Source organism: Siphateles boraxobius, unplaced genomic scaffold, assembly GCF_051911475.1.
Source record: "Siphateles boraxobius isolate OS27281-9 unplaced genomic scaffold, OSU_SipBor_1 29, whole genome shotgun sequence".
Taxonomy (NCBI): domain Eukaryota; kingdom Metazoa; phylum Chordata; class Actinopteri; order Cypriniformes; family Leuciscidae; genus Siphateles; species Siphateles boraxobius.
Window position 1 is genome coordinate 15,780,001 of NW_027508908.1, and position 16,493 is coordinate 15,796,493.

At 44.8% G+C, this 16,493-nt stretch overlaps 1 protein-coding gene across 3 annotated transcripts in view; it reads right to left on the reverse strand.

Annotated features, from left to right (window-relative positions):
- Positions 1 to 15,236, reverse strand: part of LOC143753925 (OX-2 membrane glycoprotein) — a 21,630-nt gene extending 6,394 nt beyond the window's left edge. Inside the window, exons 1-5 of one of the 3 annotated variants that reach the window (XM_077246824.1) lie at positions 15,028 to 15,236; positions 13,740 to 13,803; positions 13,413 to 13,488; positions 12,160 to 12,489; positions 10,899 to 11,228 (exon numbers count right to left, since the gene is read on the reverse strand). In XM_077246824.1, coding sequence (XP_077102939.1) covers positions 10,899 to 11,228; positions 12,160 to 12,489; positions 13,413 to 13,488; positions 13,740 to 13,775 — 772 coding nt within the window. In that variant the 5' untranslated portion in view covers positions 13,776 to 13,803; positions 15,028 to 15,236. Of the gene's footprint in view, positions 1 to 10,898; positions 11,229 to 12,159; positions 12,490 to 13,412; positions 13,489 to 13,739; positions 13,804 to 15,027 lie in introns of those variants that run through there. The other 2 variants (XM_077246825.1, XM_077246826.1) reach the window with 2 other exon arrangements.
- Between the last annotated feature and the right edge of the window lie 1,257 nt (positions 15,237 to 16,493).

Consider the following 16,493-nt stretch of genomic DNA (forward strand, 5'->3'; position numbering starts at 1 on the left):
AGGAATTAATCCATCAAATTACAGTAACAGTTGACCCAAAATTTTGAATTCTGTCATTTACCCAAAGTGTCATAAATGTGGTCCATATGAATTCTCACAACCTCTGCCCTGACTCTCTTTGGCGAGCTCACCAAGAGAGAGGAGGGCTGCGATCCAATTCGCCTATACTACGCTCTAAAAGTATGTACTCTTTTTGTGAAGAAAAATTACATACTTTTGAGTGTGTAGCAAAAGAGTAGACAAGCTTTGGGACATACTACTTCGTCATCTTTAACATACCGCTCTTTCACTTAGTTATGTGCATCCTGTCACCGTAAACTGCCCTGTCAATCATCTTGTCACAGTTAAAATCCTCCATTTAATCTAACTTAATTTCCTACCGTTCCGGAGTGAAATGTTCAAAAAAGTACACAATGCTGCTGCAGATGAAATATAATGTGGACAACATTAAATAAATACATTATCGTCAGGTTAGATACTGATAATTAATCACTCAAACCCCTTTTATTTAAACCTCTAACCGCCGGACTCGCACATCCTCCATGTCTGTAGTTTTTTTACACTTTTTACTCGTTTGTATTTCTAATCGTATCCTTGTCAAACGTGCAATGGGTTGTGGGTAATATTAGCCATTAGTGTGTGCATCGATCTGCACTTTGGATTCTGACCGGAAATAGTAGACCATCAGGGTATCTTTGGAATATTCATTTCAACATACTACGATTTGGGATGTACTAGTTCTATTTTCGAATACTATTATATAGTATGCGAATTGGGATGCACCAGTAGTGTCCAAATTGTATCTTTTTGCTTTATCAGTTAATCATGTTCATAAAAGAGGTTCCAGTTCTCACTATTTACTAACTATTAAAGGTGCAGTATGTTATTCCTCAAAGTCGTTGCTGAACATTGTTAATATATTAAATCAATCCAAAAAAAAAACACATCCCTCACCTCATTGCTCCGCCTCCAAAGCTCACACTCCAATCCTAACCGCCCTGCTCCGAGTCAGTCTTGAACAATGACCGCTGGCATGCAAGGTGGGTGCACTAATGAGGACGCTAAACAAAACACTCTCTAGCAGTCATCAGCCTGCACAACTCTCACTAGCTGGCCTCCGTTACACACGCAAGAGTGGATGCAATTTATCGTAGCAGAAGCACAACAAAATAATGCTTCACGAAAAATAAAGCGAAGATGATGAACAAATGGCAAGGAAGCACAAAAAATGAACATACATACACAAGAGTGAATACAAACAAGAGTTTGTTGTTAGTTGCCAACAGAACAGCAGCTCCAGACAAACAATGGCACTCAAAAATGGGTTACTCACGTATGAAGCGAAATCAAAGCAACCTCAGAGTTTGCAGGCCTTTCCGCTTAGCACACTCCAGCGCTAGAAAGCTTTTCTAAAATTAACGCGGGTCCTTAAGCTCTTCCTGATCATAACCCTTCATTTTCCAGTGATATTTTTATGAGCTTCTCTCTTTTGTAATGTCTCTCAGCCATCTCTATTTCTACAGTCTTTCAAATCACCCTCTTGCTCGTTCTCTCTCCTCCACCGTCATGCCACCCCTAATGCTGATTGGCTGCACGTTTGTTGTTGAGTCTGGTTGTGTCAGCCCGACCAACTTTCAAACAGCGTTTTTCAAATATCAAATACCCCACCTTTAACTATGACTTTTGAATGAGTAGACTCCTAACAGTGAGTTAAAGCAGTTGTTAAGTTTAGATATTGAGTAAGAATTGGGTAGGATTAAGGGATATAGAATGTGGTCATACAGAATAAAGTATTAATATGTGCTTTATAAGTACTAATAAACAGCCAATATCATAGTAATATGCATGCTATAAACAACTTGTCTGGGTTATGTTCTGTTTTGTCTTTGTTATTATTGTGTTCAGTTTCTGTTTGCCTGGTTTCCTTTGACCCAGTTTTCCCATGAGTATCCCTCCTGTTTATTGTTTTGATTCTTGGATTAAAGTTCTATTTAAGTATCTTCATCATCGTGCGCTTACATTGCAGCCACCAACCGTGACACTACTAGTTAATAGTGAGAACTGGACTCTAAACTAAAGTGTTACCAAGAGGTTTGAATGATTCATTCACAAATTGGACAGATCTGGCAATTTGATTCAGTCAGAGTGGTTATAAAGTTAAATAAAATAAAAAAAATTTGGTATGTTTTACACACAAACTATCCCCTGGCTACTGACTTTGCAATATAGACCTTGAGAAGCATAAAATCGAGCGCAGCGTTAGGTCAGACTGACCACATAGGCATAGGCCACGATCAGCTGATGTGGTCAGCTGTCAAATCGCTCCAACCACTACCATTACCCTATCAGACCGGGAGGATATATATATGTGCCACTTCTGCCTGGGAAACATGCTTAAATACGCGCTGAATAATACGATCACATTATGATTCATTAAATAAATAGAACCGAATGTCAGGGCTTTACTAAAGTCATATCTAAACGTAGTATGAATATTTAAACCTGTAAATTCATCTGAAACTCACGCACATTTTCATTATGTGTTAAAATTGTAATCTTCGTTCAAATGGAACATTATGTATTATTATGTACAATACATAATTTAAATAAGCATGTATCTATTGTCTAATGCCCAGTTGGCATACACAATATCAAAATATAGAACTGTAAAAGCAGGCTGTATAGTTGACATGGAGATAAGATTTAGGAAAATAAAATAATTTCTGTTCTTGATCAATGCCAAATAATGATTTCTCTGCATGGCAAGCAATCTCGCAAACACAATGGTAACGACAACAAAAATAAGCAGCATATTTCCCCGAACCTGCAGCTCCTGTCCATAACAACAACCAGACCGTCTTCCTATTTCTTGCGTGACGATCGAGTCTGTCCCAAAAATACCTCTCAATGTGCCCTCGTGGACTCGCACCAAGGGTCCTATAGGTCTGGACTACATGACGTCACCAAAGTGCGGACTCTGAGGAAGTCCACAAGTCCGGAGTGTGTCATTTGGGACAGGGCCATATAAGTGGCACTACAGCCCGGGAAACATGCTTAAACTGCTCGCAACCCTCCCGCCCTCCAACTATAATCAAGCATACTTACGTGCACTTTCTGGCTGTTGTCTTCTTTGTTTCAGATTACCAAGGCTTCCAAGTCCTAGCCTCACGGACATCATCGCGGAGAGACACTCCTTCTCATATAGCCAAGCTACAGTATAGACGTCCCGGATTTCACTGCTACGTCTACATGTTAAAAACGTTGCTTAAAGACATTACTAAACTGTCTTAAATCCGTATATCACTCAAGCTGATGGTTCTATAGGGATTAATGCTAAAGCTCTGCATGTCATTAATTATGGAGCAAGAACCACCATAAGGAACCATACCGCCAAAGATAACGTCTCGGTTACCTATGTAACCCTCGTTCCCTGAGTAGGGAACGGAGACGTTACGTCGGATGACGACGAATGGGGTTTCGCTTAGAACACCTATCGACTTCGAGTATTACAAAACGAGCCAATGGCAAAGAAATGCCATGGGTCTGCGGAATTTGCATGACGTAACTCCGCCCCACCTCGTGGGTATAAAAGGAGGACGCCGGCAACAGGCAGATATGTTTCTTCGCTGAGGAGCCAAGACTGAGCTCAGGCGATCCCCGCGGTACAGCGGAAAGTGGCAGGCAGACGTAACGTCTCCGTTCCCTACTCAGGGAACGAGGGTTACATACGTAACCGAGACGTTCCCTTTCGTTGTCACTCCGAGTTACGTCGGATGACGACGAATGGGGTTACCAGTCTAATCACGCCACCTTCTCAGCTGTCTTCCAGTGCCCTGCGTAAATCTGAGATCCCTGTCGTGAGACTGGCACAGACGAAGGACTCCTATTTAGCACAGGAATACCAAGGTACACTGGGGAGCATATCCCAAATTCAGGGGAAATATGCAATTACTGCCAACCCAGAGGGGGGGACTTAGAGAATACACATGTGACCCGAAGGAGACATGGAGAACACTGGGGTGTCCAGCCGCAGGTGGAATATTTCAACCCAAGGTGGCTTGCCAAGACACATGTTCAAGAGGCTTACAGTGGAAATACACATGTGGGGGTCGCTCAGGGGAGGGACCATGCACACGGGAGGCACCTAGCCGACGCACAGGCAATAGACACTGGCGCCAACGTCAGGAGTGCTGGAGGAACTCAGGGCTTTTCGGGGAAGCTCACCTGAGGAGAATATCGCACGTATCCAGTCCGTGGAGTGGAATGGCGAGCAAGCGAAGACACCTGAGCGGGTCCAGTACTAGCTGGTTGAAGCGAGTACATGAGAGGACACTGGCTCCACTCGGAGATTGTAGAATCTGGCGAATGTGTTAGGTGTCGCCCAGCCTGCAGCTCTGCAGATGTCTGTTAGCGAGGCGCCATGCGCTAGAGCCCAAGAGAATGCCACACTCCGGGTGGAGTGGGCAGTCACACCAAGGGGGCACGGTCGACCTTGCTGCTGGTATGCCAAGGCAATGGCGTCCACTATCCAGTGAGACAACCTTTGCTTGGAGAGAGCCTTTCCCTTCAGCTTCCCACCATAAACGACAAAGAGCTGGTCTGAGGTCCTGAAACACTGCGTCCTGTCTACATAGGCGCGGAGGGCGCGTACTGGACAGAGCAGTGCCAAGGCTGGGTCTGCCTCCTCCGGGGGCAGCGCTTGCAGGTTCACCACCTGGTCCCGGAAGGGAGTGGTAGGAACCTTGGGCACATATCCAGGCCGGGGTCTCAGGATCACGTGAGAGTAAGCCGGCCCAAATTCCAGGCACGCTTCGTCAACGGAGAATGCATGCAAGTCCCCCACCCTCTTGATGGAGGCCAATGCAACCAGGAGCGCTGTATTCATAGACAGGAACTTAAGCTCCATTGATTGCAAAGGCTCAAAGGGAGCACTCCGCAGGGCAGTTAGAACCACTGAGAGGTCCCAAGAGGGAACGAGAGGAGGGCGAGGAGGATTCAGTCTCCTCGCTCCTCTCAGGAACCTGATGATCAGGTCGTGCCTTCCAACAGACTTACCTTCGACTGGGTCATGGTGTGCGGCAATAGCGGCAACATAGACTTTCAGGGTGGAGGGAGACAGCCTTCGCTCTAGCCTATCTTGAAGGAAGGAAAGCACGACACTAATCGAACATCTCCGGGGGTCTTCTCGGTGAGAAGAGCACCAGTTGACGAAGAGGTTCCACTTCAACGCGTAGACGTGTCTTGTGGACGACGCTCTAGCGGAAGTGATGGTAGCCGCCACCGTAGGTGGAAGGGTACTCAAACCTGCTTCGTCCCGTCCAGGAGCCACACGTGGAGGTTCCAGAGATCGGGACGAGTGTGCCATAGGGTGCCCTGTCCCTGAGAAAGGAGGTCCTTCCTCAGGGGAATCGGCCAGGGAGGTGCTGTCGCGAGGAGTACTAGTTCGGAGAACCAGGTCCGGGCGGGCCAGTATGGCGCGACCAGAATGACCTGCTCCTCGTCTTCCCTGACCTTGCGCAGGGTCTGCGCAAGAAGGCTCACTGGGGGAAACGCATATTTGCGGCCCCGCGGCCAGCTGTGCGCCAGTGCATCCGTGCCGAGCGTGCCCTCGGTCAGGGAATAATACAGGTCGCAATGGGTCGAGTCGTGAGAGGCAAACAGATCTAACTGTGCGTCCCCGAACTGGTCCCAAATCAGCTGAACCGACTGGGGATGGAGTCGCCAATCTCCCGGGAGGGGCTGAAGCCGTGAGAGCTCATCGGCTGCACAGTTCAGGGCTCCGGGGATATAATGGCATGAAGCGACCTCAGATGCTTCTGACTCCATATGAGGAGGTGGCGGGCGAGTTGCGACATACGGCGGGAGCGTAGACCACCTTGATGGTGTATGTACGCTACAGTGGCGGTATAGTCTGAACGGACTAGTACGTGTTGGTTCTTGAGCACGGCCCGGAAGCGGCGCAAAGCAAGACGTACGGCCAGCAACTCGAGGCAAATGACGTGCCAGAGGCGTCGGGGTCCTGTCCAGGAGCCCGCGGCAGCACGTCCATTGCACATGGCACCCCAGCCCGTGGAGGAGGCATCTGTCGTTACAACAACATGCCGCGAAGCTCGTTCCTGGGGCACTCCGGCCCGTAGAAAACTGAGGTTCGCCCACGGGGTGAAGGTCTGACGGCAGGTCGGAGTAACTGGTACTCGGAGGGTGCCGTGTTGCCATGCCCACCTCGGGACTCGGTCGCGGAGCCAAAGCTGAAGCGGTCTCATATGAAGCAATCTGAGCGGCGAACCGCGGCTGCAGATGCCATATGCCCCAGGAGCCTCTGAAGAAACTTCAGTGGAACCGCACTCTTGCGCTTGATAGTCTCAGGCAAGTCAGCAATGGCTGAGTGGAGAAGGCGACCAAGTCCATACCGAAAAAAGAGCTCCTCTGCACGGGGCAAAGTCTACTCCTTCCCCGGTTGACCCGAAGGCCCAGACGAGCTAGGTGCCGGAGCACTGGGTCCGTGTATTCGCAAACCTGGTCTCAGGAGTGAGCTTAATGCAGCCAGTCACCGAGATAGTTCAGGATGCGAACCCCGTGTTCCCATGGAGGAACAAAGGCAGCCTCAACAACCTTGTGAAGGCGCGAAGAGACAGGGCTAGCCCGAATGGGAAAACAGCGTACTAATATGCGCGCGCCCTGACAGCAAACCGTAGGTATGTTCTGAGTCGAGGGAGAACGGAGACATAAAAGTAGGCGTCCTTCAGGTCGATCGCTGCAAACCAATCCTGTGGCCGCACACATCCAGAAATGCGTTTGGCCAGGAGCATCTTGAACGGCAGCCTGTGAAGGGAGCGGTTCGGACCAGGATTGGCCGTAACCCACCAGACTTCTCCGGGACAATGAGGTAGGGGCTGTAGACCCGGACCTCCTTTCGGCTGGAGGGACAGTCTCAATCGCACCCTTCGCCAGTAGGGTAGCAACCTCCGCTCTCATGATAGGGCATAGCCATCGACCAAAGTGGAGCGGACTCCCCAGAAGTGGGGAGGAGACCGTGCGAACTGAATCGCATAGCCGAGCCGATGGTTCGCGCGACCCAGCGGAACAGATAGGGAAGCTCTAGGCAGGCTCCCAACTGTGCCAGCGGTGTCGAGAACCACAGACGTCCCCCCGGTGGTGCAGCGAAGCGGAATGACCGGCCCAGACGTGGACGGCATAGCGGCCCGGAGTGGGGGCAAGGTCAAAACCGCACCCTGACAGAGGAGGCCAGGGAAGGACCAGCGTTCCACGGGGGCCTGCTCTGTCAAGGGTCTGGCGACAGCGGGGGACAGGGGCGAAGCGGTCGTGGACGCCACGCCGTGTCAACCACCTCCGGGACAGAGGGGGACGAGGAGAGCACGGCATGTGGGCGGCGCTCTGTGACGTCCGAACTCTCTGTGCTCAGAGACGGGAGAGTCAGTTCTTTGGAGAATAAGGATTCTTCCCCGGCCCTCACCCGGGGAAAGGAGTGGTCCTGCTACCAGCTCCTGGAAAGAACTGAGTCCCATCTCTGAGGAGCCCATCCCAAGAGCGCCGCTTAACCCAGCATGTAGCGGGGGGCGGGGCTGGAGAGGACTGTTTTGGCGTCCGACCGCGGCCTCCAGAGCCGGCCCGGCTGAGCGGGCGGGGTGGGAGCCGCGGGGGGCGCCCACGGCGGTGGGCAGACCGAGGGACCTGAGCGGACGGCGGGGCCCTCGGGACAGAGTCAACCTCAGTCTGCTCCATCCCCGAGGAGCCCGTCTCAGGAGCGCCGCTTAACCCGGCGTGTAGCGGGGGGCGGGGCTGGAGAGGGGCTGTGGCGTCCGCCCGCGGCCCCCAGAGGGGTGGGAGCCGTGGGAGGGCGCCTTCGGCGGTGGGCAGACCGAGGGACCCGGGCGGACGGCGGGGCCGTCGGGACGGAATCAACGTCAGTCTGCTCATGAGCGGCTGAGAGCTGTTGGTCAAGCCCTCAACCGCACCGCCGGAGAGGCCGACCTGGGATATGGGAATGTCGGACAGACGGGTCCGCGCGACATCCAGCACATCAGACAGGTTCAGCCACAGAATGGTGAGCATCACCTGACCCAGGGAGCGTACGGTCACTTTCGTCGCTCGGAGAGCAAGGTCAGTGACGGCGCGCAGCTCAGTGAAGAGCCCTGGGTCAGTCCCGCCCTCGTGCAGGTCCATGAGCATCTGGGTCAGGTGGACCAGCAGAATAACCATGGCATGCAGAGGCGGCTGCCAGTCCCGTGGCACTATAGGATCTCGCCACAAGCGTAGACGAAAAACTACAGGCGGGTGCTTAGGATTGCGCCGAGAAGAAGCACTCTGAGGACACATAGCATCGCAACAGAGCGTTCAGCCGGGGGAACCCCAGTGTACCCAAGGGCAGCGGCCCCATCGAGGGGAGGAAAGGCGGATGAGATCAGCGAGCGGTCCTGAGAAGACAAGGGGGTCTTCTAGGACTTCGAGATCTCATCATGCACGTCCGGGAAGAGAGGTATTGGGGTTTGGCACGGACGAGGGTCGGCGGCCTTACCCAAAACCAATCGTCCCAGGAAAGCATGGCCGTCATCTCCGGATCAGACTCAGGCACAGCCGTATGCACACCGGAAGGTGGCAGCTGTGACGAGCCCTCACTTCCAGAAGACTCAAGCCCACCTAGTGATGCTGCAACAGACATGGCATCTTCCTCTGTAGCTTCAACTGAAACACGCGGGCCACCAGAGGGTAGACTCGCGGGAATCAGCAGTTCACTAGCGGGCACTGTCATTGAAGAGGGGGGCTGGGGTCACGGACACATAGTCGGCGCCTTGTTCCAGACCGTAACCCTCAGGTCACCCTGGCCACCCGCCGAAGATCGGGGGGTGGATGAGGGGACTCTCACTCTTGCGAGTTCACCGAGTCTCGACCTATTTATGACGCGATGATCACGTTCCCAGCGAGAACATGAGTCACCCACGAGCGCTGTTCAAGCATGATCAAACACACTAGACAGCGCTCGTGCCCATCAGAGTCCGATACCAGTCCGCTGCAACCAGAAATGCACGGGCGAGCCGTCTTTAAAAAGACGTGCCGCGTGCGAGCTCTTTTATGAGAGGAGAGAAAAAACTCTGCGATGTTGAAGCGCACAGGGAGACACACACACACACTGGCAGATTACTGCACAGATCATCAGGCACTGTGAGCTCGCTGCAGATCGCCGTCACACCAACACCGGAGAGAGAAGCTCGTCTCGTAGAGCGAAGTCAGAGATGACTGTGGAGTGAAGAAATGCTCTTGGCTCCGAAGCGAAAACATATCTGCCTGTTGCCGGCGTCCTCCTTTTATACCCACGAGGTGGGGCGGAGTTACGTCATGCAAATTCCGCAGACCCATGGCATTTCTTTGCCATTGGCTCGTTTTGTAATACTCGGAGTCGATAGGTGTTCTAAGCGAAACCCCATTCGTCGTCATCCGACGTAACTCGGAGTGACAACGAAAGGGAAATTGAGTTCAATAAACTCAAGTAACTTGCCAAAGTGATCTCGTCTGAACTACATTCATAATAAAAAATTTGTGGCTCTTTTGCATCCTTTTTGAAGCTTGAAGTCTTCAGGCTTTACACATCGTGATGGCATGGAAAAGAACGACTAAGACAGTCTTCAGAATTTCTCAGGTTGGTATATTTTTATAACACTTCTTACTTAATAACTGTTTTCTAGGCTTGTCATTGACTTCTATTGTTCGTTTTTAATTTGTCTTTTATATTTAGTATGTTTCTTTATTAGTTGATTTCAGGTTTTACCTTTGTTGGAACATTTGGTCACAATAATGTAGGCAGAATGTGAACGACACGCGCACAAACACATTATCTTCCTTCCTCACTTGCACTTTGTCTCTCCACTTCTTACAAATACACCCACTCAGACATACACTTAAAAAAACCTTTGTATGACCCGGAAGACAGACAAAGGGGGCTGTGAAATACCCAAACAACCCTTATGGAAAAAAGCACATTGATTTGCCAGTTGTACATGTTCACATATTGTGCGTACGTGTGAAAATGTTCCAAACCCACACATGTGTGATTTAGTGAAATGTATGTGCCTTTAATAGCTGTAACAGCTTAATTCTGTGGCACTGTTATTTAGAAACATCTTTGTGGATATTAGAACATATCAAAATTTATACTAATTCAGAATTTTAAAACATTTATAGAAGAGGTATATTCACGCTTTTTTATGAATTACATTTTTAGTGTGCTTTTTATCTTAACTACTTAATAGATCATGACAAAAATTTATACAGAAATACATGAATTTGTTTCAGGGGTGCTCAATCCTGTTCCTGGAGATCTAACTGCCAGTTTAGATTCAGCCCTTATAAATCACACCTGAACCGTATAATCAAGGATTTTGGTTAATTAAAATTTCCAGACAGGTGTGTGTGAGCATTCCTGATTTATTCTAAACAGTTTAGAGACTAACGTTATATCAAAGCGAATAAAGGTCACACATTATATTGGGTGTCTTTAACTACTATGTCTTTACATTAAAAAAAAAAGTGCAGTATTTATTTAGTTATTGTGTTCATGTTGTTTTGCAAAACACTTTCGCTGATATTGAGGTGGAATGGGGGTAAGGTTAGGGACAGGTTTTGTGGTATGGGGTGTAAGGGAAGGGTCAACAGTATAAATATAGATGTAATTTCAGAAAATAATTACAGATGTAATTATATGAGGGTATTTGTTAAATATAAGTGCAATGTAAAACCATGTACACAATGAGTGCATTTTATGCAAAATTGTTAATTTAAATGCTGTTACATAGTAGTTAAAGACACTAAATATAAAGTGGTACCCAAATAAATGTGCCTATAAGCTATGTTATTACTTATAGACACATAAGTAATGCACTTACCATAAACAGACAAGCAAGCTGTTGCACTCTTAATGCCATCTGGATACGTGTGGAACTCACAGGTGTAACAGCCCTCATCCTCTGTCTGAGCCTGGTGTATGGAGAGCTTGGATTGCCCAAGTGAGGGATTTAGAGTTACCCGACCCTTGAAAGGTGTCTCAACGATGGGTCTGTCATTCTTGACATAAGAAGCAACAGTGGCGGTGTCCCCTTGCTCAGCTGTTTTTTTCCATAAAACCTGCTGGACGTGCTTACTGAGAATGTATTTGCACAAAAGGGAAACAGGCTTTCCACTCACAACTGTTTTATTGTCCATCAGTTCCACCGTTGCTGGAAGGAATAAAATTAAAAAAGTGAAGAGATTTTACATGCTCTTAAACCATTAGGTAGATATAATCACCCAAAAAATTAAAAATCTGTCATCATTTACTCAATGTCATTTCAAAGCTGTATGACAAAAGAAGTGTTGATATTTTTTATTATTTTTTTTATTTGAGATTATTTTTTTCAAAACATGTTCTTTTCTGTTCCACAGAAGAAAGGCTTGAAGAGACATGAGGGAATTGATGACACAATTTTCATTTTTGGGTGAACTATTTCTATAAGACCATGTTGCAGTGAATACTTGTACTATGCATGACATTAGTGTCAGGATTATGCACCTGTCAAGTTAACTTCTGCTTTTTTCTTCAGCCCTTGTCGTTTTCTGTTTGCCCGTTTCTCCTGGCCTTGTTCGTTTCTAGTCATAAATTGAGTTACCCAGGTCTTGTGTGTTACGTTAAAGATATCTGTGTGTATTTAAGTCCTCCATTTTCTCAGTTATGTGTTCTGTGGTGTCTATGTAATGTGGTTGTGTTTTCCACTGAGCTTCTCCTGTGTTCATCTGTAGATTATATTAAAGTTTCCTTTTGAGCTACTGTCTTAGTGTGTTTTTTTTTACTACAGCCATGTGTGACAGTTACCATACACTCATTGCTTTCATTTTTAAACCACACTCAGGCTGATAAAATGTAACTAATCTTAAACCCAATGGCAGCTTTTATCTGATCAACACTCTTGCGGTTTTCATGATAGTTTTTTGTCAGTAAAAGAGGCCAGGCAGAAAAGTGGTTCTCACCACTTCCTGCTCGGGCATTATTTATAACAATTCTTCAATGTCTTGTAAGCGCAATGTGATAACCAATAACAGTTATTCATTATGAAACCATCTTAGTGCAGGTCTAGAAAATAGCATTTCCTCTGTTTGATAACCAAACCTCACCCATAAGTGAAAGACATGTCCTTCCTCTCTGCTGCCCGGTTGGGTACACATCAAAAAGACACTGGTAACAGCCCATGTTGGCTGGCCCGGCTCTTCCAATGGTGATGATGCTGGTGTGAGCTGGTTGACCTGCTGTATGCTGTGAAAGCTTGACTCCATCTTTGGTGATCTGGTCATTCTTATCAGGCTGATAGTGAAGTATAGTTCTATTTGTCACGTCCAACCACAGTACTTGTTTTAAATCCTCCCCTGTCTCCATTGTAATATTGCAGGCCAGCATGAAGGGAAGTCCAACCATCGCCTGCAGATGAGATGGTGCAAGTACCTTACCTAGGACATATAGACAAAACTGATATCATTTAAAATATTTAAATAATTAAGTAATTATATGCTATCTAATAAATGCATCTACCTCTTCTTTAATGAGCAATTTTTAACATTTTGAATTCAACTTTATTTTGTTATTTTAAGGGGGTGTGATGTATGAAATGTCATGGTGATATAACTGTCCTGATACCACAATGAAGAAAAAGACAGATTAAAATAATTACATTATTTAAAAAAATATATATTAGAAAAAGTATTTTGGCATAATCTTTTACTTTGATTATTAGATTTGACCAAAAAAAGCTTTATTTTATAATATATATATATATATATATATATATATATATATATATATATATATATATATATATATATATATATATATATATATATGTCTGCCAAGTGGCGCAAACAACATACTGGGGGGAAAAAACATTAAAAAGTACATTTATGTCATAAAGGACTCCTGCAGACCATCATGACTTTGGGTCAAGGTTGTAAAATGTCAAGTGTCGAAACTCTCCTAAAGTGTAAAAAATAATGATTAGGATGTGTACACTCATATGTAAAGAAGGAGTAAGGTTAACAAGCATTTTTGTATTTAATGTTGTTTACACCACATGATTTAAAGTCACTAAATTGTTTTTTTTCTTAAAAATTGCATTCACTTTTATCTAACCCATATAAAACCAGCATTTCTAAGAACCCACGTTTTAAACTACAGCGGCAACATTTGAAGTGGAAAAAAAACTTTCACCAAAGTAATGCATGAATTTTGAACAATACCGTTCTTGTCTTAGTACAACTTTGATGAACTTTTTTGATCCACTTCAAATGTTGACTACTAGATGTTAAAGATTTTCCTGTTCTTTATCATGGACAGAGCTCAGATATTGTAATGCTCAGAAAGGAGACTGGACAGGCACCTTGTAGTCGAGAGAGCAACATCAGTGTCACACAGACTTGCAGGGATATTGCAGACATAAATCCACTCATCTTGACCTGCAAGAAGATCATTTTAACTGTGGTCAATGAAGTAATGGACCAAACAAATATTTAACTAAGACAAAGAGTGTTTAACCAAACAGATTTCCAGAATACTGTCTGTATTAGCCACTGTGCATTAATTTGCAGACAAATTTCACAACGGCATAGTTAATTACAACAAATAATCAAGCCAGAACCACCTTAATGAGTATTACTACATTCTGAAAAATGTCTTAGCATATCTAAAAAATAAATGGCATACTTACAGCCACAGGTTTGTAAAGAGCAGACAATCCACACATCAGCAGTTCAGCTCCTCAACAGCCATTGCTTTATAGAGAAATTAAAGATTAAAAAAACAAGATAACTTCTGATGTCAGGGAAGGGAAGTCTTCTAGCATATAGCTCAAGTTTCAATTGGACTTTGGGGAAAATATTTGTCCTAGAAGTCTGGTCTGTTTTGGAATTTGAGGATTCAGTGCACTATTTATGGCATTCTCAGGGGCCGCAGTGCAATTCAGCATTTTTTTATTCTTTAGAAATTTGACTATTGTTTGTCAGATTTATTTATGGCATGAAAAGGAAAATCCATAACCATCTCCATCCTGTTAAGGTTTACTACCTTTCTGGAGCTTTAACAACAGTTTGAGTACCATCAAACTCACACTTTGTTGTCTAGACTAACATTAACTTGAGGACATAGCGTCTCTTGCTTTTTACACAAAGCATATGATTAAAATCACGTGTGGCTAAACACTGCCAGTAAACCGACATAAAGAGTGGTGCTGGCAGATGATTTTTGGGCCACTGGCATTTCCAGGCAGCCACACGCCCCTGCTGACCTCAAATGAAAGATCGGTTGAGCCATTATATATATTCCTGTTTTTTTTACTTTTGTTGTTAGAAAGCCATTTGAAAAAAAGGAACTAGCTTAGCTTTTTTTAATTTTTGCTTTAAATTGAAAAAAAAACTGACTTTGAATTCGAATCATACAAATTATATATAGCATTTTATAATACCATTCATTAACCATATTTTAACAAACATTATAAAGATAAATTAAAAAGATAGTTGGATCGATCTGAATGGATGTAAATCTGTTGGATTTGATTTGAAGGACAGTCTGTGATTACATGATCTGTCAAATTAGATAGATAGATAGATAGATAGATAGATAGATAGATAGATAGATAGATAGATAGATAGATAGATAGATAGATAGATAGATAGATAGATAACTTTCTGGATATAGAGTCTTCGCAAATTATGTTATATACAAAATATTACTCAAGACTATAATGCTTTCTGTCTCTTTCACTATAATAGAACATATCAATAAAAGTTCCTTAACTAGCGTAATTTAGAGGAAGAACGAGCAAACTGCATAAGTAGACCTGAAACAACCTAAAAGTTATGCATGTCTAAAAGTAGTAACATTTTGATTATTATTCCTGTAACTTAAAAAGAAAATTAAATGATTGCAAGCAGTGTTATTAACTAAAACTCTATAAATCTATTTTTAATACAGTGTAATGTTTAAAATATTCAACTCACCTTGCAAAGCATGGCTCCGTTCTTTCGTGTTGTAAAACACAAGTGTTGGCAAATCGCGTGCCTAAAAGTTATTCGGGCATGTGTGTGATTCGGGATACGAATGGAAGTGGAAGTGGGGATGTTTGGCCATCCAATCGTGGGAAGCATAGCAATCAGTGTTTAGAAAGGCCCAGTGACGTTCAATGGAACAGCGACATCTGGTGGTGTTAGTCATCTGTACAAAAACATCTCAGTTTTGGTAAAATGCCAATATACAGTACATTTTAGGCACTCAAAAGGACGTTAAAAATAAAGTTAACCATGCTTATACGAAGGATTGAGATCTAGTTAGTACCCCACATCTTTTGACAGTATTATGCTGTTTTTTATAGCTCTAGTTGGGGTCATGTTTAAAGTTGGAAAAGTCAACTTTACCAGGGAGTGGTAACACTTTACAATAAGGTTCCATCCGTCCAAATTATACAAGAGCTAATTATGAAAAAAACTAAAAACTTCTAAGGCATTTATTTATCTTAGCTAATGTTAATCTCAACATTTACTAATACATTATTGAAATCAATAGTTGTATCTGTTAATATTATTTAATGGACCTGAGCTGACATGAACTTACAAAGATGAATAAATACTGCAACATGTATTGCTCATTGTTAATGTTGGTTAATGCAACCTTGTAAAGTGACACAAATGTTCACTTATATCTTACCTTGATGCGATTTTGTAGGCGTATTCTTTTTATTATGTACATAAATGGACCTTGGTGAATTTATTTACACAGGTTTTCAACCCTATTTGAATATAAAACCCAGTTGAATATAAAAAAAGTGCAGTTCAAATGTTACTCCCGCTCGTCATCGGTAGCGGTCACAGTTGCTGGGCAACAAGAACAATCATCCGTCATTTTTTTAAATAAAAATGCTGTCGTTACCGGTGCGCAATGACTTATGGGGTAGGATAGGCCGCTAAGGATCAATATATGTATCATTTCTTTCACGGGGAAACAAAGGGTGCATTTGGCATCGCTTTTGAATCAGGGTTGCCTTCGTCATGCCGCGATGACACAACCGGCCTTTTAATACATCCTTCGAAGGGTGGAGAATTGAATTGGGTGACGCAATCGGCCTTCAAATGCGGCCAATCGGCCTTCAGTTCAAATACGGCCTTCAGAGGGTGCAGCCTTCACATTGGGACACAGCTTAAGTGTCCAGGGCACAGCAGCAAACACAGGAAATGCACAAATGAAAGAACAGTATCAAGAACACAAACCAAGCACGAATTATCTACTGACAACAAGTGGCAGACACAGCAGAGTATATAAGGGAAACAGGAACAAACCACAGGTGAGGGAAATCAGCTTGATCTGTGCTCACCTGCGGTGCACTAATTACCTTGGCAATAAGCACTGATTGTGTCAGTACACACCATGACGCTGATGGAATTGGTCGATGAGAGAGTGAATCAGAATGTCA